Raw genomic sequence first — 23,629 nt, 5'->3', positions numbered from 1 at the left:
AATAGCGTCTGGATCAGTGGCTTGTTGCAGGTTTTTAAATTGCGCACCACGTCGGCGACTTGCGTGTTGTTAACCTGCCTCATTTACCCAAATGGTGGAAGAGGACCTACAGTTCAACGTGGAAACCGATCCGCTATCGTTTCTGGCGACTCTTCACGTCACTGAGAGGTGAAGTTTTGATGAAAAGCAGGCAGAGTTTCTTTGATCCGGCCGGGATTCGATTCCGCGACCTCTCAGCTTAGAGGCATGCACTTTAATCGTAGACCACCAGACCCGAGCTCTACTCGTGTATGCTGAATCTGCTCTTCCGACAGCTTTTCTTTTCAGATTTCTTTACATTTATCCTGCAGCCATTTCGCCTTGGCTTTCGTGCACTTTGTATGAGCATATCGTCATTAAAGTATCATTCTTGCGCTGTTAAGTTATTTTTACTTGTTTAAAATTACATGATGTGAGTTTTATAATGATAATGGAGAGAATGAACAAGAATAACGCAGTAACATCACAAAATAAAAATTTTGTGAATATTAGGACAGGTAGAAAACAATATTTGCTATTTTATTTTAAATCTACTTCGGCCTCTCAGTGTATATCGTAAACAACACTGGTTCTTCAATACTCCCTTGGCCGTTATACTCCGAAACCTGAATGTGCTTCCACATATGGCGATTCCTACCCGCTAAGGACACCATGATGAGCTGCAGTTGCTACGAAGTCATCGATCCAATCTTGAAGGTCATCCGAGAATTTTGTTCACGAGGTGTTAGCTCGCAGCTTTTACTGTAACTATACCGAAAGTCAATGAACACATCATGAACATGGATGCCGATATCCCATAGACAGACTAAGTAATCCGAGTTTCACAAGATCTGCAAAATGCAAAACATGGACTTCAAGCACACAGCCGTTTAGCTAAGCGCATCTCCCCGATGGCCCTTCTTGGAACTTGTAATGATTTGCAACTATTCTCAATTGCTTGAAACGCTTTCTTGTTTCAGAGACCTACAGTGACTTTCTTTTTGGTTAGAAACGAGCACCAAGAGAAGTGGCGCAGTGGTTAACACGCTGGACTCGCATTCGGGAGGAAGGCGGTTCAAACCCGAGTCCGGCATTTAAATTTAGGATTTCCGTGGTTTTCCTAAATCGCTCCAGGGAAATACCGGGATGGTTCCTTTGAAAGGGTTCGGCCGATTTACTTCACCATCCTTGACACACGTCGACCTTGTGCTCCGTCTTTAATGACCTCGATGTAGACTGGACGTTAAACCCAATCATCAGGTTCTTTCGTCCGCAGCTCGTGGTCTTGCGGTAGCGTTCTCGCTTACTGCGCACGGGGTCCCGGGTTCGATTCGCGGCGGGGTCAGAGATTTTCTCTACCTCGTGATGCCTGGGTGTTGTGTGTTTATCATCATCATTGACGTGCAAGTCGCCGAAGTGGCGTCAACTAAAAAGGACTTGCGATACGGCGGCCGCACTTCCCCGCAAGGGGCCTCCCGGCCAACAATGCCATACGATCATTTCATTTCATTTCATCAGGTTCTTTCGCATAATTTGTAAATAGCTTAGTGTCATGCTGTTGTTGTTGTTGTTGTTGTTGTGGTCTTCAGTCCTGAGACTGGTTTGATGCAGCTCTCCATGCTACTCTATCCTGTGCAACCTTCTTCATCTCCCAGTACCTACTGCAACCTACATCCTTCTGAATCTGCTTAGTGTATTCATCTCGTGGTCTCCCTCTACGATTTTTACCCTCCACTCTGCACTCCAATACTAAATCGGTGTTCCCTTGATGCCTCAGAACATGTCCTACCAACCGATCCCTTCTTCTAGTTAAGTTGTGCCACAAGCTCCTCTTCTCCCCAATTCTATTCAATACCTCCTCATTTGTTATTTGATCTACCCATCTCATCTTCAGCATTCTTCTGTAGCACCACATTTCGAAAGCTTCTATTCTCTTCTTGTCCAAACTATTTATCGTCCACCTTTCACTTCCATACATGGCTACACTTCAAACGAATACTTTCAGAAACGACTTCCTGACACTTAAATCTATACTCGATGTTAACAAATTTCTCTTCTTCAGAAACGTTTTTCTTGCCATTGCCAGTCTACATTTTATATCCTCTCTACTTCCACCATCATCAGTTATTTTGCTCCCCAAATAGCAAAACTCCCTTACTACTTTAAGTGTCTCATTTCCTAATCTAATTCCCTCAACATTACCAAACTTAATTCGACTACATCTCATTATCCTCGTTTTGCTTTTGTTGATGTTCATCTTATATCCTTGTTTCAAGACACTGTCCATTCCGTTCAACTGTTCTTCCAAGTCCTTTGCTGTCTCTGATAGAATTACAATGTCATCGGCGAACCTCAAAGTTTTTATTTCTTCTCCATGGATTTTAATACCTACTCCGAATTTTTCTTTTGTTTCCTTTACTGCTCGCTCAGTATACAGATTGAATAACATTGTGGAGAGACTACAGGCGTGTCTCACTCCCTTCCCAACCACTGCTTCCCTCACGTGCCCCTAGACTCTTATAACTGCCATCTGGTTTCTGTACAAATTGTAAATAGCCTTTCACTCCGTGTATTTTACCCCTACCACCTTCAGAATCTGAAAGAGAGTATTCCAGTCAACATTGTCAAAAGCTTTCTCTAAGTCTACAAATGCTAGAAACGTACGTTTGCCTTTCCTTAATCTTTCTTCTAAGATAAGTCGTAAGATCAGTATTGCCTCATGTGTTCCAATATTTCTACGGAATCCAAACTGATCTTGCCTGAGGTCGGCTTCTACCAGTTTTTCCATTCGTCTGTAAAGAATTCGTGTTAGTATTTTGCACCTGTGACTTATTAAACTGATAGTTCGGTAATTTTCACATCTGTCAACTCCTGCTTTCTTTGGGATTGGAATTATTATATTCTTCTTGAAGTCTGAGGGTATTTCGCCTGTCTCATACATCTTGCTCACCAGATGGTAGAGTTTTGTCAGGACTGGCTCTCCCAAGGCCGTCAGTAGTTCTAATGGAATGTTGTCTACTCCCTGGGCCTTGTTTCGACTCAGGTCTTTCAGTGCTCTGTCAAACTCTTCACGCAGTATCGTATCTCCCTTTTCATCTTCATCTACATCTCTGTTAGTGTCATATCATGACTTACTTTGGCCAATGCTATTGTTTTGTCGTTACTTCGTGGTTTCCGAAGTTGTCAGATTGGGTAGTTTTCTTCAGGGTGTTTGGGTTTCGGCTGAAATGGCATTTACACGTATTTTTTTAAAATAAAAGTTTTATAAATAATGGCAGGATGTTTAGTTCTCCTACAGTTCTCAGTATGACGTCATAGAAATTACATGCGCCCCTATGAATTCTCGGGTGTCTCTGTTTGGTTACTGTTTTGATTTGCGTTTGATACTCGTGGTGCCAATGGAGGAACTACCTGAGCGAGCAGCAGCTGCTCCTGGCCACAACGGCCGGGAGAGCGGTGCGCTGACCCCACGCCCTTTCTACCGCCACTGACGCCATTGGCAGAGAGTGACACAATGGCCGGATGATACCGACAAGCCCTCCAGGACCTGTGGACTGAGTCTGCGTTTACTCTTCCATTAGCACACGGTTTAAGACATACTTCGCATCTTGAAGTGAACACTGCGCGGTATATTCACGTTTTCGTAGCATCTAATAATAAACACATATATAACAATAGATCTCAGTGTTCCTACATGTACTGAAACCGGAGGAGGTCGTTATTTGTTAAGGAGTGGTGAAAGTTTTCGTTGGGGTCCGACGGAGTGACTCACCTGTATCTGCATCCAGCAGCCGACGTTGTCTCCCGCGAAGTCAGCCCTGACGACGTCGAGCATGTCGACGGGGAAGGGCCGGAACGTGACGGACTTCTCGTACTGGTCGTGCCACGTGCAGCGCAGCTTCCTCGCCTGGTCCCACACCTCCTGCACCTACGCACCCACACCGACAGTTTGTCACACGGTGCAAGTCTTAATAAAGGATAAAGCTCTACGTCCGGATGGACAGCGAGCTTTTGCCAAAATTAAAATTTATTTATCCCCAAAAGACCAGCTACTCCTCTAAAGACTTCTTCCAAGTGACACACGCCACAGTAAACTAGAACGTCAGAGCGTGCGCGAGGACAGAAATGGAGCCTGTCGTATTAAACTGGCGTCTGGTATGGCGGTATCAGTTGAAAATTACCTGCAAGGTAGAAACTGGCCAGCGAGATGTGACATTAAATTTGAATTTTAACAATAGGGACAAACGCCAACAGACCTCATAGCTCGACAATGATAAAGCAAAATATCTAAAAACTTAGCAGATAAGACATCAGTAAAGTAACAGTACCTATGAAACCAGCGAAAATGAAACTTTAAAGATGATTAACTGCAAACTAGGATAAGGAATAACTGGTAGATAAAGCCTAATAACGTTACTGCGCTGTGACAATATTTAGAAAAAAATAACACTCTGAAAAAAGTACAGAAGATAGTAACAGCTAAGAAGTTGTTCAAATAGAGCTGATATCAATTTTCAACGGTCAAATTACATATTTATAATGCTCTTACAGAAATATACCTGTACGTCGAATAATAAAGGAGAGAGATAAAATTTTTAAACAAGAAGAGATATAAATGCTAAGGCTTGCGGACGATATAACCTTCCTGGTCGGATGCAAGAGAGACCTGCTGAAAGGAGCAGACAATATGTTTGGCACAGAATGTGATTTAAGGATAAACAGAACAAAATGGGGGAGATGAAGGGTAGTAGAGAGGAGACTAACGACTTACTTAACGTCAAATTTGATAACTACACAAGGCAGTGCAGGAAGTGAAAGAACTCTTCAATATAGGCAGCTAGCTTACACGCAATGGTCGAAGCAAAGAAGATATAACAAACACATTAGCACAGAAAAAGAGGGCTTTCTTGCTGATATCAGATATTAATGTGGAACACGGTGAGAAGTTGAAAGGTTCCGGCTAGAGCGCCACAGTACTGCGTGGAAGTGAAGCGAGGACCTTCGGGAATCCGCATAAGAAGAAAGGAAGCTCAGAAAGGGATTATATCGAAAAACATTAAAAATGAAGAGGGCTGATGACTGTGCAACCATACACTTCCGCAGCCATTGTCATCTTCAATAAATGTTTTCTGCATTTGAGGCGTCATCACGTTGTTGCGAAGACCTACGTTCCGGCCACTGCTGCAAGTGGCTTTCATCAGGATGTTGTACAAGATGCAGAAAAAGAGTATCATATACTGCTACTGAAGGTAGTTTTGATCAAAACTAGAAGAAAAGTTCCTATAATCGTACGTCTGGAACCTAATATCTGTGAAGATATGGGCCGTTATACTTGTGACGGCAGGATACACAGAGATGGCACAGGAAATTGTCACAGTACACAAGTGTGAGCAAACGACAAGTCCCGAGAAATCACAGAGATAAGGCTTCAGGGTCGCCTCAGTATCGATGTATAGGAATAAATTATCGGCGCTGGACTGGTAGGGCCATACTCTTTATCAGATTAACTGGTGTATTGTATCACTCATTCCTGTATGGTGAATTACCAGCGCCAAGTGACACTTGATTGTGGCTTATGCGCGAGGGCACACTACCCCACTTTCTAAGGATCGTCCGACAGTACCTCATCACAACTTTTCGTGAGAGACGGATGGGTGGAAGAGGTCCGGTTCAGCGAACCTAAATCCGTTGGATTTCTGGCAATAGGATCATCGTCGAATGTCCCCCCCCCCCCTTCGAAAATGTGCAGACATAACAGGAATGTATGTCCACCCACGTGACGCAATCTCAATGGAGCGAGGTGTGTTTGCAAGAGTGCGTGATTCCATGGAAAAGAAGGGCTGAAGGATGTGGCGGAATGCGTGGTAACCACATGCCTACAGTGTTTACCTATACGCAATAGCCAAATGTGAACGCTACTGGTTTCAGGACATATCGGTACGGCAAATGTTCTTCTAATTATGACCAATACTACCTCACGTAAGAATGTGCGACACTTTTTTTAAACCGGTAATATATACTACTAAAACATGTCGACGGGTTCACATACCCGAAAAATTCGGCAGATGAAGCACGAAATGAAGAAGTTTGTGTTTCAATTTTTTAAAGTGAATAGGTACTGGAAGGTTAGGTGCTTATTGAGGTCTATGGAGAACACTTACCAGAAGAAAGGACGAAGTCGTCGGAAATCGGCTATGACATCGAGGAATAATATATCTGGTGTTGCAAAGAGCAGTAGAGGAGGAAATTACTTGCCTTAAAAAATCATGCAACATCGTCAGGGACCGTGTTGAGCTTCACCGGAGTACAATACGAGCATACTGAGGGGCTGTAGTGTTCATGATTCATTTGTCAGTCATCGGCGCTCTGGAGGCCCGACTGTGCACCCTCTGTTTTGAGTCTGCAGGCGTATCTCTGATAAGTTTAGGGGTAAAAAGAGTTTGCAATATTAATTCTGGGACATAATCATGCTCCACCGACGAGTACACACACATTCCTGCTGAAAAGCTTCAGTGATATGAACGGGGTCGCATTGTGGACCGGTGGGAAACTGAATCGAAGGCTTACTGCACGCGTTGGAAACACTGTACCGATGGCGTGTCGCTGCTTTCAACTGTGATCTGTGGAACATTCCCACAAGTGTAGACCAGGTTGTGAACGTCCGCGTAGTACATACGCAGGTCAAGATTGACGCTCTGTGCGAGCAGCGGTAGTCGACCGAATATCAAGCAAGCACAAATTCCGAGTACATGTTGAAGCTGCTGTGTCATCAGGGACCAATGGGAACCGTGTGCTTGCAGCAAGGTTAAGGTCACGTGTGCCCCTGGCCAGGCTACTACCGACACTATAGCGCTGCCAAGCATGGCTACTCTGGTGGCGTTAAAAAGTTGACTGGAGGAAGGAACGACGCTCTGTATTTAGTGATGAGAGTAGGGTCTGTCTGCATGCGAGTAATGGACGTACGCGTGTACGGCGTAGACCTGGTGAGCTGCGTATTTCACATTCGCTCACCAATGTGACGTCACCACCGGGGCTTCGGCTTTCGGTGAGGTCAGTGGCGGTGAGGACTTTGCCGAGGGGGGACGCTAGGATGGAGAGACGAGTGGCGAGCTTAGCTGTTTCGGGACTGCTGGAAGGAGTGGGTTCAAATGGTTCAAATGGCTCTGAGCACTATGGGACTTAACTTCTGAGGTCATCAGTCCTCTAGAACTTAGAACTACTTAAACATAACTAACCTAAGGACATCACACACATCCATGCCCGAGGCAGGATTCGAACCTGCGACCGTAGCGGTCGCGCGGTTCCAGACTGTAGCGCCTAGAACCACTCGGCAACTCCGGCCGGCTGAAGGAGTGGACTTCTTCAAAGACTTCCAAAACAGGAAAAATTCCAGAAATCTCCGAAATATCCAGGCGGTAGCTGTTCTTCATCTCCTCCGCCTACTGCTACGTGCGTTACTCTTAAATTTCGTAGCTGTGTCGATGGAATCTAATATATAACCTATAATGACAGAATTTCTCGGAATTTATAATAATCTCGAAATGAACGGGTATGAATTAAGAAAACTACAAAACATGATGCAAAGGGAACGTAACGTAAACATTTCTGAGTGACATATCTCATTTCAGGCTTCTTAATGTGAGGATCCATCAATTACAACCAACGGACACATTTGGTGTTTTTGCAAGGTAAAGCATTGAGTGGCACAGGCTTTTATCCCCATTGTACTGTCATTTCTTCGAGAGGGAGGCGACCTGCTTTCACAGCAGAATAATGCACTTGCACACACGATGTGCTTTTATTATGTACAGCAAATGTCCTGGTCAGCAGCATCGCCAGATCTCTCGCCAATTGAACACGTAAAGGGGGGTCACGAAGCAGGAACTTACTCATTCTCGAGAGCCTGCAAGATACAGTGCCGAGCTGCAACAAAAGGCGGAAGATGCATAGGACACCGTTTCGCAGAATGCCATTCGACATGTTTGTAACCGCTTGAATGCGAGAAGAAACGTCTGCGTTGCCGCCAGAGGGTGAGAGTTACACTGTGTGTTGATGCTGTTATTTGGCACCGTCTATTGTGACACATGTGTTTCATTTGGTGTGAATTTATCACATACTCCTTTAACGACTGACTACCTGTCACGTCAGTTGACAATAATATGACCTTGTCCTTGAGGGTGTTGTACAGGGTGATTCAAAAAGAATACCACAACTTTAGGAATTTAAAACTCTGCAACGACAAAAGGCAGAGCTAAGCACTATCTGTCGGCGAATTAAGGGAGCTATAAAGTTTCATTTAGTTGTACATTTGTTCGCTTGAGGCGCTGTTGACTAGGCGTCAGCGTCAGTTGATGCTAAGATCGCGACCGCTCAACAGAAAGCTTTTTGTGTTATTGAGTACGGCAGAAGTGAATCGACGACAGTTGTTCAGCGTGCATTTCGAACGAAGTATGGTGTTAAACCTCCTGATAGGTGGTGTATTAAACGTTGGTATAGACAGTTTACAGAGAATGGGTGTTTGTGCAAAGGGAAAAGTTCTGGACGGCCGAGAACGAGTGATGAAAATGTAGCACGCATCCAGCAAGCAACCGTCACAATGTCTGTATATGGGGCACTGAGAATCCGCGGGAAACAACTCAGTATGAACGTGACTCGCCTAAGGTGAACGTTTCCCGTGCCATTTCAGCCAATAAAGTTTTTGGTCCCTTTTTCTTCGAAGGTGCTACTGTAACTGGACTACAGTATCTGGAGATGTTAGAGAATTGGCTGTTCCCTCAGCTCGAACAAGAAGCACAACAATTCATATTTCAGCAGGATGGAGCGCCACCACATTGGCACTTATCTGTCCGTAACTACCTGAACGTCAACTACCCGAGGCGATGGATCGGCCGCCAGGCAGCCCGTGACAGAGCACTTCATCACTGGCCTCCAAGAAGCCCTGATCTTACCCCCTGCGATTTTTTCTTATGGGGGTATGTTAAGGATGTGGTGTTTCGGCCACCTCTCCCAGTCACCATTGATGATTTGAAACGAGAAATAACAGCAGCTATCCAAACTGTTACGCCTGATATGCTACAGAGAGTGTGGAACGAGTTGGAGTATCGGGTTGATATTGCTCGAGTGTCTGGAGGGGGCCATATTGAACATCTCTGAACTTGTTTTTGAGTGAAAAAAAACCTTTTTAAATACTCTTTGTAATGACGTATAACAGAAGGTTATATTATGTTTCTTTCATTAAATACACATTTTTAAAGTTGTGGTATTCTTTTTGAATTACCGAGTACTTTTTCTTCGACAGTGTACACATCAGATTATGGAGATGGTTGGGTGTAAAAATTGGGCAGAGGTGGAAAGGTTAGCAAAGGCCAGGAGAAATGGAGGTCAGCATCGAACCACACGAAAGATTGTCGACTTTAAAAAAAAAAAAGAAAAAGTTCTCAGGAAGTAACTTATAAGATGGACGGACGAGGATTTGTGGCGCTGTCCTCCACGTACCTGCGGGTCGTACTGCACGACGATGATGTTCTCGAAGTAGGTGCCGGAGCCGGAGTCTGCGCCGTAGCCGTAGAGGCCGTTCTCGGAGTTGCCGGCGGTGCCGCACGAGTGGATGCTGATGTCGAAGGTGGCCGCCTTGCGGCCCAGGCCGGCGGGCAGGTGCACGCAGTTGACGTTGCTGTAGTGGCCCTTGCTGAACACGATGCCGTAGAACGGCTTGTCGAAGGCCAGGTACACCTGCAACCGGCCGCCTCATTAGCGGGACATTATTCCCCGGCCGGCTCGCGGAACCGGTACCTCCGGGACCCCGGTATATGCGCAACGCTGTAAATATCGCCCGCTTAAAATTAAATCTGACCGCTAATTTGCTCGGTTCCTTAGCGCTGTTTACCTCTCACACCGCATATTAATAAGACCAGAGTTTTAATTTTCACTTCTATTGGCAGAACCAACTGCCACGATTGATATCTCTCCGTAGCAAATTAAGGAAACAGAGCTAACGCAAATAATTTTCTCACCTTCCCCAGTAACATAAGTTATATAATTTTTCTTAATACATGCGGTCATTCTTTCGACCTGTCACAGCCCCAGCAACTTGCGTTCCGCTGACATCACAATAAATACGGTCCATTCTTTTTATGCCTGTAACCATTAACAAATTGTCGTGTATCGCTACGTAAAGGAGAAACAGCTTTAATGAAACTGAACTTCCTAGAATATAGCTTGCAGTTCAATTTTGCTCACTACATATGAGTATCATGTTAAATACCAGAAAAGATCCAGCAGTCGAGAGCCGAAACCTGAACTGTTAGATTTGTAGACACAGACCTGGCACTGATGTGCTCTTGTACCACGTTGAATTTGCATCTAGCACGTCCGGAACCGCGCGACTGCTACGGTCGCAGGTTCGAGTCCTGCCTCGGGCATGGGTGTGTGTGTGTGATGTCCTTAGGTTAGTTAGGTTTAAGTAGTTCTAAGTTCTAGGGGACTGATGACCACAGATGTTAAGTCCCATAGTGCTCAGAGCCATTTGAACCATTTTGCATCCAGCACTACATTCTACCCTTATAATCAAAACGCAATGTGGTAGACGCACTGTAAGACCTTCAGTACACACACCATCATATTATTTGACTTGTCGCTCTAACGAAGTAGGCGAGTGTCAGCAATATGTCTCGTGGTCTTAACGTGGCGTGTTTATCTTCCGCCGTTAGGTCAGACGATAGAAATGCCACTTTCACGCTTAGAGTAGCAGATTGATGGTGACCAACTTTAAAAAGAACTTGATTAATTTTCACACACATTTATTACAATAATAAAAGTATAAAAATTACTTAAATTGGTTCTGGATGCTATTTACAGTTAACAATCTGAAGTTCCTTTGATATTGGTACGTTAATCTTATTCTCACATACAGGGTGTTACAAAAAGGTACGGCCGAACTTTTAGGAAACATTCCTCACACAGAGATAAAGAAAAGATGTTATGTGGACATGTGTCCGGAAACGCTTAATTTCCATGTTAGAGCTCATTTTAGTTTCGTCAGTATGTACTGCACTTCCTCGATTCACCGCCAGTTGGCCCAATTGAAGGAAGGTAATGTTGACTTCGGTGCTTGTGTTGACATGCGACTCATTGCTCTACAGTACTAGTATCAAGCACATCAGTACGTAGCATCAACAGGTTAGTGTTCATCACGAACGTGGTTTTGCAGTCAGTGCAATGTTTACAAATGCGGAGTTGGCAGATGCCCATTTGATGTATGGATTAGCACGGGGCAATAGCCGTGGCGCGGTACGTTTGTATCGAGACAGATTTCCAGAACGAAGGTGTCCCGACAGGAAGACGTTCGAAGCAATTGATCGGCGTCTTAGGGAGCACGGAACATTCCAGCCTATGACTCGCGACTGGGGAAGACCTAGAACGACGAGGACACCTGCAGTGGACGAGGCAATTCTTCGTGCAGTTGACGATAAACCTAATGTCAGCATCAGAGAAGTTGCTGCTGTACAAGGTAACGTTGACCACGTCACTGTATGAAGCGTGCTACGGAAGAACCAGTTGTTTCCGTACCATGTACAGCGTGTGCAGGCACTATCAGCAGCTGATTGGCCTCCACGGGTACACTTCTGCGAATGGTTCATCCAACAATGTGTCAATCCTCATTTCAGTGCAAATGTTCTCTTTACCGATGAGGCTTCATTCCAACGTGATCAAATTGTAAATTTTCACAATCAACATGTGTGGGCTGACGAGAATCCGCACGCAATTGTGCAATCACGTCATCAACATAGATTTTCTGTGAACGTTTGGGCAGGCATTGTTGGTGATGTCTTGATTGGGCCCCATGTTCTTCCACCCACGCTCAATGGAGCACGTTATCATGATTTCATACGAGACACTCTACCTGTGCTGCTAGAACATGTGCCTTTACAAGTACGACACAACATGTGGTTCATGCACGATGGAGCTCCTGCACATTTCAGTCGAAGTGTTCGTACGCTTCTCAACAACAGAGACGGTGACCGATGGATTGGTAGAGCCAGACCAATTCCATGGCCTCCACGCTCTCCTGACCTCAACCCTCTTGACTTTCATTTATGGGGGCATTTGAAAGCTCTTGGCTACGCAGCCCCGGTACCAAATGCAGAGACTCTTCGTGCTCGTATTGTGGACGGCTGTGATACAATACGCCATTCTCCAGGGCTGCATCAGCGCATCAGGGATTCCATGCGATGGAGGGTGGATGCATGTATCCTCGCTATCGGAGGACATTTTGAACATTTCCTGTAACAAAGTGTTTGAAGTCACGCTGGTACGTTCTGTTGCTGTGTGTTTCCATTACATCAGAGCTTCACAACATACGTGCTCGCGGAGCAAGCTGTGAGCAGCAAGGCGCGAGCACGGAGCAGCGCGAGCACGCTACCCCCACTAACGGACCAGAGCGGAGAGTGGGGAGTCACGTGGGGCACACAACAGCTGCCGCCAGTCAATGTAAATCCGCGCTCACCTGCAGGGATATCACTGACGAATTATTACTGCGACAAATGAAACAAATAAAGGAGAATGTACACATGCCACATAATTTTATTAGCTTAGTGTATGCCTCTACATTCGCATTAATTTGTGAACTGTTACAAAATAAAAGGTGTCACTGAAGTGTGGGATTCTCGTTATCTTGTACTTTTTGCCCTTTGCAATTGCGTCTATGTTCGGAGTAATTGTTCTTGTGCATTTTAGGCGCAGCGTGCAGTTTAAATTTCGATCAGACAATGCGTTTCTCAGGTGCGTCTTGTTACATTTCATTGCAGAGAACAGTGGTTCACAAACATACGTGGAACCGAACATTGATATTATTGTAGCCGCCAGTTTGTGCAAACGAGGAAATCTATCCTGAGGGAAGTGTCTGTAGAATTCCAAAATGTTTTTCTTGTTCTGAAATTTTTCTCTGTATTCTCTGTCTCACTGCAGGTCAATAATTTCCTGCTGCAGCTCAGGACGAATCTCTTAAATATTCGCTGAATATGGAGAGAACAGATCAAAATCACTGCCTAGTGCTGTCAGATCTTGAAAGCGCTGTTCAACTAAACTATGTGAATAACGTTCACAGTCTTTGTGAACATCTTGCATGGATGATAATTTAGGAAAATGAGCTAGGTTTCCTGTTTCCAGCTGACTCACCGAAAGTGTCAATTTCATTTTAAAAGCTCGTATTCGATCTATGAAATGAGTAATTAGCAGATGTTTACCTTGTAGTAAAATGTTCAAAGCATTCAGATGGCTAGTTAAATCTGCTAAGAACGCGAGATCACATTCAAACGTGCGCGCGCATTTCCCCTCCCTCCCTACTCCGCGACCTTGCACCTGCTCGCGAGCACGTGCCTGAGCAAACGCGAGTACTCGCGCTCAAAACCGGCCAGTTGTTAAGCCCTGCATTACATGATTAATGTGATTTGAGGAGAAGTAATAAAATGAGCTCTAACATGGAAAGTAAGCGTTTCCAGACACAGGTCCACATGACATATTTTCTTTCTTCGTGTGTGAGGAATGTTTCTTGAAAGTTTGGCCGTACCTTTATGTAACACCCTGTATATCTCTGATACTTGACAAAAGTGTCTATACATTTATCTTCATGGCTATGTACAGGAATATGGTAATCTTATTAGGCGTAGACTGAAACTTGACTATAGACTGGTACAGACAAATGTAGAACTCGTACAGATTGGTACAGACTAATGCAGACAGGTACAGACTGGTGCAGACAAACGCAGACTGACTAATCAGAAGTCTGCACACTCGTTATAATACCTCGCGCGTTCATGTAGCACTGCGCGAGTGGGATCCGTGAGGAGAAAAGGTTCTACGTTAGCAGCAATCTCGTTGGCTGCGTTACATATTAATACGCGGATCGGCGGAAGCAGAATTTGGTCCGTCTCTATGGCAGCGCCATCTCGTAGTGCGGAGACGGACGAACGCTGCGCCTGCGCTGTTGTGCTTAGCGGGCGCGCTCTAGTGGGAAAGTTGTGTACGCGCTGACTACGCGGAACTATGTACACAACAGGCAATATAAACACTTGACTGTAATTTGAAAGTAGTGGGAAGCACATACAGCTTTCGTGTATAGTAATGTATGTTTCAGTTTTCTATCTGTTTCTTCCATTAATCTACACACCACTGCCAATGTAAATCCAACTCAAATAATACTCGAGACGACGCAGAAGGACGATGTTTCGCGCCCTGTCGCCGAGTTGGTGGTCTCGGATTAGCTTCAAGTCGGCATACTGTTATAGTCTACCCTAATCCTTCAAGTGACACTGGTAAATATCCATTCAACATTCTAAGATAACAAAAATCGTTAAAATCCTAGCTGGCTGGAGGGCTCCAAATGTTCCAATTGGGAAAGGATCTGGCGACCTTGCTGCTCAAGGCGCGAATATAACCTGCAGAAACCCTCGCCGTGTGTATGCGAGCATTGTCTTGTTCAAACGTAAGGCCAGAATGACTTGTTATGCAGGGCAACAAAAAGAGGCGTAGAATATCGTATATGTGCCGCTGCACTGCAAGCGTTCCGCCGACGACAACCAAATGGCTCCTGCTTTGAACAGAAATGGCAGCTCATACCACCACTCCTGGCTTTCAGGACGTATGGCGGGGACAGTCTCCAGACACGTCTTTGTTACTCATCAGGACTCAGTTCGAAGCGGGACTCATCACTGACGATAATTCTACTCTAGTCAATAAGATTTCAAGCCAAAGAAATGTCTGGAGACGCCGTGGACAGCGTTGGGTTACCTCCCCGACGGTCGCCGGCCATACGGCCCAACAAACAAGAGTGTCGGTCTGGGGCACCATTTCATTTCATCCCTGAGGTTGTCACCAGCGGCACCTTTACAGCGCAGTGGTACGTCGAAGATATATACACCCCGTTTTGTTGCCGTTCATGGCAAGCCATCCGGGGCTTACGTTTCAGCAACATAATTCCCTTCCCACACATTCCGAAAGTTTCTATTGCTTGTGTTCTTGCTTGGGCAGCAAGTTCGACAGATCTATCCCCAGTTGAGAATATTTGGAGCATTGTGGACAGTGCCCTCCAAGCATATCGGGACTCTAGCAATATAATGTGCTAGTTGGACAGAATTTTGTCCCGCAGGAGGATATCCAACAATTCTATAAATTAGTGCCAAGCCGAAAAACTGCTTGCATAAGGGCAAGAGATGGACCAACGAGTTATTGAGTAGCGAAATTTGTAAAGCTCTTTATATTGAATAAATCATCCAATTTTTCTCAAATTGTAATCATTTGTTTTTTTGTACGTTTAGATAACATCTACCGATTGCAGTCCATTAAGATAAGTCCTTCGCGGTGCATCAGTTTCCTTTTCCTTGCGGTGTTTATACCACTGTTTTTGAATACTGTGTACTATTTTATTTACTACAAACAAACAACATTTTTATATTAATATATTCATGTTAGGTTTATAGATTTTCTGATGAGTATGGATACCATCCTTATGTTTCTAAACCTGTAGGTTTGAAATATCAGAGAATAAGTCAGTAATTGTATGTATATTTACTGATTAGTGCAGTCAACGAAGGAAAATTAGGAGACAAAATTAATGTAGTAGCATATTTTTGTACAATGGTATGGGAGAGTGTCTTGAACAACACACTAGGAACCCTAACCGGTGTGGTGGTGGTGTGAGCGTGGTGGCGGGGTTCATGTTAGTGTCAGTTGTTTAGGTCTTCAATGTCTCGAAAACTGTGACATTTAGCGAAAATGACTCTGAGTCAGATATTGAACTACATTACATCTCTCTCTCTCTCTCCAAGCATTACTCCCGACTCGCGGGGTCTGCTTTGTAAATACTGATTTGGCGTGGTTAATTTTGAAGGAGTGGCCGTACGCCCTTTCTGTCTCCACCCAGTACCCCCCCCCCCCCCCCCCACCCCCGGGACGGAAATAGTGTACCCCAGCTGTCTGTGTCTAGTGTAAATCATGAAACAGCGCGAATGTGTGTCAAATGCCTGCGAATCGTGTAACTGAGGCGGGGCATGGGGACCAGACCGGTATTCACCTAGGGGGATGTGGAAAACAGCCTAAAAACCACATACAGGCCGGCTGGCACACTGGCCCTGATGGGCCGGCGCGCCTACCCGAGTCCAGGAAGCAGCGCGTTAGTGCTCTCGGCTACCCTGAACTACATTACTGCAAAAAGATCTCGTTCATTTGTTGTAGAGAACTAATGTTTCCGCGTTACAGAGGACGGAAAAATCGCAGATTATTAAAAATAGTATTTTAATTGTATAAAATTAATGTTTTTACAAAGTGAGAGCAAATGTTAAATCTGTGTACTACGCCTAAGTGCAATAGAATCGTATTAAGAAATAAATTGTGTTCTGGTGTGTAACAGAGAGGGAACACGGCTGTGGATGTAAGAAGCGTGAGGGTACGTAGTTGCCGGATTGTAGTCATGCACTTCCATCCTTCATAGGCCTGGAAAATGCTGTTCTTGCGTCTGTATTATCAGCAACTCATATCTCTATTCACCAAAATAAACACCCACAAGTTGCCCGACGAGTTTCAGAAGTACGATATTGCAGTTCCTGTGTTGGTCTGATTACGATGCAGAGTTCCTTTGGACATGCATGCATTTTCAGAGGAACAGGCACTGCGGCGACTACAGCCGTTATGAAATACATTAAACGTATTCACAATTGCGAATAAGGACAAGCATCAGCTGAAGAATGGAATGACGGCAATGAAAATTTGTGCCGGACGGGGACACGAACCCGGATTTCCCGTTTATCGTGATCGGTTGCAGAAAGGTTGGAATAACTTCGTAAAATACTCTGTAATTGCTTTTTGGACGTAGTGTAGTAGAGAGAACGGAATTTTGCCCGCTAGTTCTTCACTTTGCAGAGCTTTGAAGGAGAGAAGTGAATGACCACAACCCGGCGAACTAACTTCCCTCACGTTTCTAACCTCCACCCAAAGCTTTCTCCCTCTTTTACCGCCAAAACATAATTTATCCCTTAATACTATTAGATGTGGTACAAACTATTAACATTTGGTCGAAACCCACATTATTTGTCAATAAACATCACTTTTATACCATTAAACACCATTTTTTTCATAATCTGCTATTTTTCCATCGTCTGTAAGATGGAAACTATTAGTCCTAGAGAAAAAATGAACAGGACCTTTCTTGGAGGATATTTTCGCTAAGTGTCGCGGTTTTCGAAATATTCAAGAAAACCCTAAAAATTTGACCTTCACACCTTCTCCCTTCCTCCCCCCCCCCCCCCCCCCCCAATACTCCTACCCACAAAGTTTACATCCCACCGGTCAGGGTTTTGAGTATGTTGTTCATGATACTCCACCCATACCACTGCCCAAAATTTTCTAACTACCCGAATTTTTTCCCCAGGTCTACCTTTTTTGGTCTTCGTTGACTGGGCTACATGGTCTGTGAGGCATTCGTCTTCAGAGCTAGTTTTATGTTTGCTAGCATTTATCACCTGTGGATTAACATTCCTGGTATCGTCTGGTATAAACGACAGTAATTTTAATTCACGGTAATATTTTCTACGTCATAATGCATAAAACCAGTACGGGAGTCGTTTTTAACCACATTTACAGCTAGCATTCAAGTTCAAAGAGTCTGCAATCGAATGAGTAAGTGCTTAGTTTCATACGTGCGAGGTCACTGGATCGAATCTCTCTGTCAGTATTTCCCTTTTTTCTCGTTCCCACGTAATTCTAACGACAGATATGTGTAATACGCCACCAAACTGTATGACGAACGAGAACCGTTTATGAATGTAAACCATGTTTGTTTTTCAAATGATGCATTGAAAGAACAAAAATGGTTCAAATGGCTCTGAGCACTATGGCACTTAACAGCTGCGGTCATCAGTCCCCTAGAACTTAGAACTACTTAAACCTAACTAACCTAAGGACATCACACACATCCATGCCCGAGGCAGGATTCGAACCTGCGACCGTAGCAGTCGCGCGGTTCCCGACTGCGCGCCTAGAACCGCTAGACCACCGCGGCCGGCATTGAAAGAACCATCCACATCCAAAAATTAGGCCTTCATTACATTTGATGTATGTCATGGTAATTACATGTGGTTGTTTATAGCCATCATATTGATCTAGTCATTGTCAGGCAGATTTAGGCTTGCCCTACTGCTATTATGAGTGGTTTCGAAACGAAACACTTGGAGCATTATTTACTTCTGTTATAAATTAATTAAGTTTTAAGCCAATTTTTGCTTTTTATTTAGGATTATAATTTGTTTTAGGCATTACGAACAAATGGAAGCTTCTAGATGTGGGACTGTGTCTAGGGAAAATGCGAAACTGCTTTTAAATATATCTCATGAAACGATGGGTGGTGAAAAATTGCATGTCCCAATGATTCTAAAATGAAACCACAACTTTAAAAATATTGATTGCTTACATTTTACCAATTTGTTCTTGTATTCGTTGCTTACTACAAATATAAAATATTTTGAGAAAGAGTTTGAATCTGATTTTTTTTATTTTGTAACTCACAAGTTCTCTTGCAGGGACAGAACATTTTTGGGCACTTGACTCCAGATAACAGATTTGACGCTAGGTCTTTTGCGTATTGCCGTTGGATATTTCTTCCTACCTGGGAGTTGTCTGCAGCCGTCAAGAGGTGCTATTGGTGACATTCAACTCCTGGTCCACCCCGCACTGACTGTCGTCTGTCTCTAAATTGTCAATGGTGTCAACCGAAAGTGTTCGCAGTGCCATTCAGCTTCTCTACAACTCTAATAATGTGTGCCAAACGCACACAATATACTGTCAGGATCAGTTTATCCTAGGCTTCTACAAACCATAGCACCTTCTCACTGAATCCACCCAGACTAGAACTGTGTGCCAACTGCAACCCAAACCAAGACCATCACGTTGGGAGCAAGCCGCTAAACCTCGTCCGCTAAACCTCATCCTGCCGTGATGTGGTCACGTCGGACGCGTGATACGTTTCGACTACACTTCGTGCGGGATTTATGCGCCCAGAGGGACTAACTTAAAGAATAAAGATCGGAGAGGCGTTCCAAACAAGGGACCTTCGGAGTGGTTTGTTTTGATTTTATTTGAAGGTCGGTCCTCCGACGTAAATTTCCTAAAGCAGCACGACGCACGACCCAAAAAAAACTCAACAGAATCGAAGGTTTCCGAGTGCTGTTAACTATAGATATTTAGGATTTTTTGCAGAACCGTCTGTAGCTGAATACCCAATATTCTAGTCTTATACTCGCGAGTTTGTTACACGCGGCTATATTTATTCTAAAATTGAAATGTTAATAAATATATTAAATTTCAGTTTTTAATAACATGTTTTATTTTTAATCATGGGAAGGGTAGGCGTAATGGACAGTGCGAGCATAACGGCAAAGCCATTTGAAACAGCCAAGATATTGTGTTGTCTTGCAGTCACTTGTATGGATTTGAGACCTAACGATCTAAGGTAAGTTCTCACTTCACGTAATTTTTACAAATTTACGTAACAACCGAGGTATTTCTAACATAATTGTGTTGAAAGAGCGTTTACTTAGCGACAAATTTCTGTTTCGACGAAAGCTTCAGTGGAGGCAGCAGCCAACTAACAACGTTTGTTCAATGGCATCTAAGCGGGCACAATGGCTAGCCAGTGGCCAATATCGCAATACTGCTGCAACCACGTATCGAGTTCTAAGGAAAACGGTGAAGAGGAGAGTTTTGAAGAAAATCCTACTTGTTGCTAACAAGAAGAAGGTACTGGTTGGGCTTCAATCAGATGGAGACAAGATTTTTCCGCTTGGCAATTTAGGACCTGACATGTGCAGCATTTGAACTGGCCTAGAAGAATAATTTTCCACATAGTTTGAATAATCAGACCAAAACGGTTGTGTAAGAGTAGAGTAAGATTTTCTGGCATTGATGTTGAGGACAGATACAAGCAAAATATGAGTACAAATATGTGTGAAATATGTTCGACATATGTGAAATACGTGTGACATGTGCGTATGCGGTCAAAACTGCTTATAAAATGCTACTTTGAAATACCAGAATCGATTTGAAGCAAATTTGGTACACATATTAATTACTATCAAGAAAGAAATACTGTCGGAATAAGAAACAGCAAACTCGTATTATGGTGGGGGTGATATCGTAGAGAGAGAAGGGGAGGCAGAGATGGACAGACGGAGAAGGGGAATGAGGATATTGGCACAGATATGGGGAAGGGAGAGAGAAACGGAGAAAAAAGGCAAGGGAGAAATAGAGAAATGGAGGAGGAGGAGATGAACAAAGAGAGGGGGAGAAGGTTACAAAAAGAAACGAGGAGTGACAGAGTGAGGGGCTGGAGGAGATGGACTGAGAGACAAGGAGGAGAAATGGACAGCAAGGGAGGAGAGAGAGGGAGCAATAGACGGTCAGTGATTGGAGGGAGGAGGAGATGATCTTAGAGGAGTGATTTCGAGGTGGAGGGAACGAGGAGATGGTCTTAGAGGAGGAAAGAGCAGATGGAGACATGGGGGAGTAGCTGAAAGGAGGAAAGAGCAGATGGAGACGTGGGGGAGTAGCTGGTAGGCAGGGAGAGAGGAGCAGGTGGAGGTGGAGAGAAGGTGGGTGGGTTGCTGGAGAAGATGGCCAGGGGGTGGTGGCAGGAGGTGGACGGAGGGGGAAGGAGATGATGGACTAATACAATTGGAGAAAGTACATACCCGGGCAACGTCGTGAAACTCAAAAAACTGCGTCTATCGAAAAAATGAATGAAAAACCTCGCACCATTACAAGACTAGCACGCAACTATTGACGGTTCTGCCAAAATTTTCGAAATTTTCAGTACATAACAGCGCTCGGGAATCTTCAGAATCGGTGTAATTCGGGGACGAGTGTCATACCGCTTCAAAAAAATTCGTGTCCAGGCACTTAGCAGCAAAATCGAAGAGGGCAGAGCAGTGCATAAGGTCTCCTTGTGTGACACAGACACGAAACGTCGTATATTTGCATGTCCGCGCAGTACTATAATTTAAACACAAGGATTTACATTGTCATTTGCTTACGAAGATAGAACAAAACTTATAATCCACATTTCAATAAGAACAAATCAGTGTCAGATCTATGTCTACAAATCCAAGAGCTCAGTGACCGGTTCTCGGTTGGTCATTGAATCTTTAGTAGTTTCAGGCACAGTTGGTGTGATCCTGCCACAGCTTACACTGAACCTTGTGGTCATTACCTAATGTTATTTTTCACGTATGTCTTAAAATCACCTCTATTGTGTGACAGTATTTTGCAAGTAACCTCTTTTGCAGACAACGCCTACCTTCATGAGGTCGCGCTCGCACTTGACGTCGAGTGAGATGATCTTGGGCATGTCAGGCATGGGTGCGGGCCAAGCTGCGTCGGGGACGGGCGCAGCAGCGTACAGCTTATCTAGCGCGTCGAGGGGTGGCGGGGGCGGCCCGTGGTAGAAGTGCGGGGGCGGAGGCGGTGGCGGCGGTAGGTGCGGCCCGTAGTAGGGCGGCTTGCGAGCCGCCCCCGCTCCCGGCCCCGCCTCCAGCGCCAGCTGGTCGCCGCCCACGCGGTCGCGCTCCTCGGCGGCGCTCAGCGAGCCCCCGGCGCCGGCGCCCGCCCCCGCTCCGCCGCCGCGGTCCTGCGCCGACGACGCCGCCTCCGCAGCCTCTCCGCCGTCCGCGGCGGGCTGCCGTCCGCCGCCTTCAGAACCCTCCGAGTCGTCCACGCAGCGGGCACCCTGAAAACACACGTTTCATTTTCAACAACAATCTTTAGTTTTCTGCTCTTAAATAGCCGTGTGCAGCAAAAAGTTCAAGATGTTTTCGAACAACGCAAGTTCTACTCTTTATCTACCATGATGGTTCCTCGAGGAATCCGCTGCAAGACCGACGAGGGCCGAGATAAGAGAAAAGTACACAATCCGCATGCACAACACAAACATCCGAGCGACAAAAATCAGCTATATTATTGCTAGCGTGGTAGGTGGGTCAATGTCAGCCGTTCCGGCTGTAGAGTCGGGGCCAAGTGATGTGGGTACAAGATGCTGCGACTTGTCCTGAAGCGGAGTTGAACCTGTATACTTTACAAGCCGGCTATAAGTACGAAGGCTATTCGGAAACTGAGGAAACCATATCAAAAATCAAAACTGTGTTATTTGCAACAGTTGGCTACACCTTCCAGCTACTCCTCTATATATACTCGCCGCTCCGACTTAGACATCGGTCGTAGCGTTGTACCAACTTCCCAACACCCTCGTCACAGGAGGCAACCTCGTGTTCATTCCTCGTCGTCTGTGCCAAAACTTTGTCTTCATGGCTAGCGGTTTATCTGAGTTGAGATGAGCAGTAGCGACATCTTACGATCCTTAGCAGCGCATCTCTGAGTTCGTTCGATGTCTGCTGCCAACCCTTAACCCAAACACTTTCAGCGCATCTGTACTGCTATCACTGCATTCTTTTATTACTCAATTTCTTTAACTTTTGTTAGTATTGGGACCACCGCATTTTATTTTATTTCGTTGTGGAACATTCACATCTTTCCGCTGATTAGTCTATCACCCCCAAAAACACAATTGTTTGTAGATGATTAGTGAAAATGACTGAAAAACAGCTTAAGCTGTAAATCAGACAGGGAAATTATAGTATTGAAACTTCACTATTTCTTCAACCAATTTGCGTCGATAGAGTTCCACATTGATGGCCTTCAGTGATATGGTTCGTGATTATAATATTTCATTTTAAGATGGCTGAAACGTTTTTCATGGTAAAAGACTAGGTACACTCCATTAATGATGAACAAGACATCGACTTTAGATCCACAAGTTCGTACGCTAACTGATACAATTAGACAAACTAGGAATTTATATTTTTGGCTGAGAAACATTATTCCAGGAACCAATTAAAAATAGATGCAATCCCTCAGTTTCGATCAAGGTTTTGGAAGGTTTTCTTGGGCCTGAAACAAATTTCGGAACTGGTAATGCCTTCCCATACATTCCGAATTATGTAACCCCTTCGTTCCAATCTTAAGAGGGCCTGGTATATGGCTGAAAAAAATATGACCTTATTAATGGGTGGATATCTCAAATAGCCGACGCTGTCTTCGTACAAGGAATCAAAGAAGTAAAAATCTAGTTTTCGCACGGAACGAAGAAAACCAATTACAAAATACGCCGGCCACAATTCGTCTTGATTCTCTTCCAAGTGGTCCGCGTTTTTGTACGTTAAATATATGGAGAAAAAAATAAGAATATGGTGTAATTTTATCTCTGGTCGTTTCCCTCATTTAGAGAATGACTTGATTCGGTAATCATTATTAAACTCTGCACGCTTTCTACGTCACTCAACACCCCGATGTTGTGAGTAAATTTACATAACTCTATCTTTCTCACTAATACACATGTAAGCTTTTACGAAGTTAATAAGCACGGTTTCTTATTGAAAAAAAAAAGTGCAAAGAAAATTTATCTCTGTTATGCAAGCAATGAGTACGAAGCACACGCAATCAAGGAACTCTAACGACTGAAAATTGTTTTAAAGGCATAACTCGTCGTCGCCTCCTCTTTCGATCCTGCGAACCT

The 23,629-nt window shown here is 44.5% G+C and overlaps 1 protein-coding gene across 1 annotated transcript in view; it reads right to left on the bottom strand.

Annotated features, from left to right (window-relative positions):
• LOC126259994 (uncharacterized) overlaps window positions 1–23,629 on the bottom strand; it is a gene marked incomplete at its 3' end in the record, with an annotated part of 110,245 nt that overhangs the window by 15,696 nt on the left and 70,920 nt on the right. The window contains exons 5-7 of the mRNA XM_049957170.1: window positions 21,359–21,432; window positions 9,514–9,750; window positions 3,791–3,946 (exon numbers count right to left, since the gene is read on the bottom strand). Of these exons, the coding sequence (XP_049813127.1) occupies window positions 3,791–3,946; window positions 9,514–9,750; window positions 21,359–21,432 (467 nt within the window). The remainder of the gene's footprint in view (window positions 1–3,790; window positions 3,947–9,513; window positions 9,751–21,358; window positions 21,433–23,629) is intronic.

Source organism: Schistocerca nitens, chromosome 1 (assembly GCF_023898315.1).
Source record: "Schistocerca nitens isolate TAMUIC-IGC-003100 chromosome 1, iqSchNite1.1, whole genome shotgun sequence".
NCBI lineage: Eukaryota > Metazoa > Arthropoda > Insecta > Orthoptera > Acrididae > Schistocerca > Schistocerca nitens.
The sequence above is the reverse complement of the archived record's forward strand: the minus strand, read 5'-3'. Positions and strand labels throughout refer to the sequence as shown.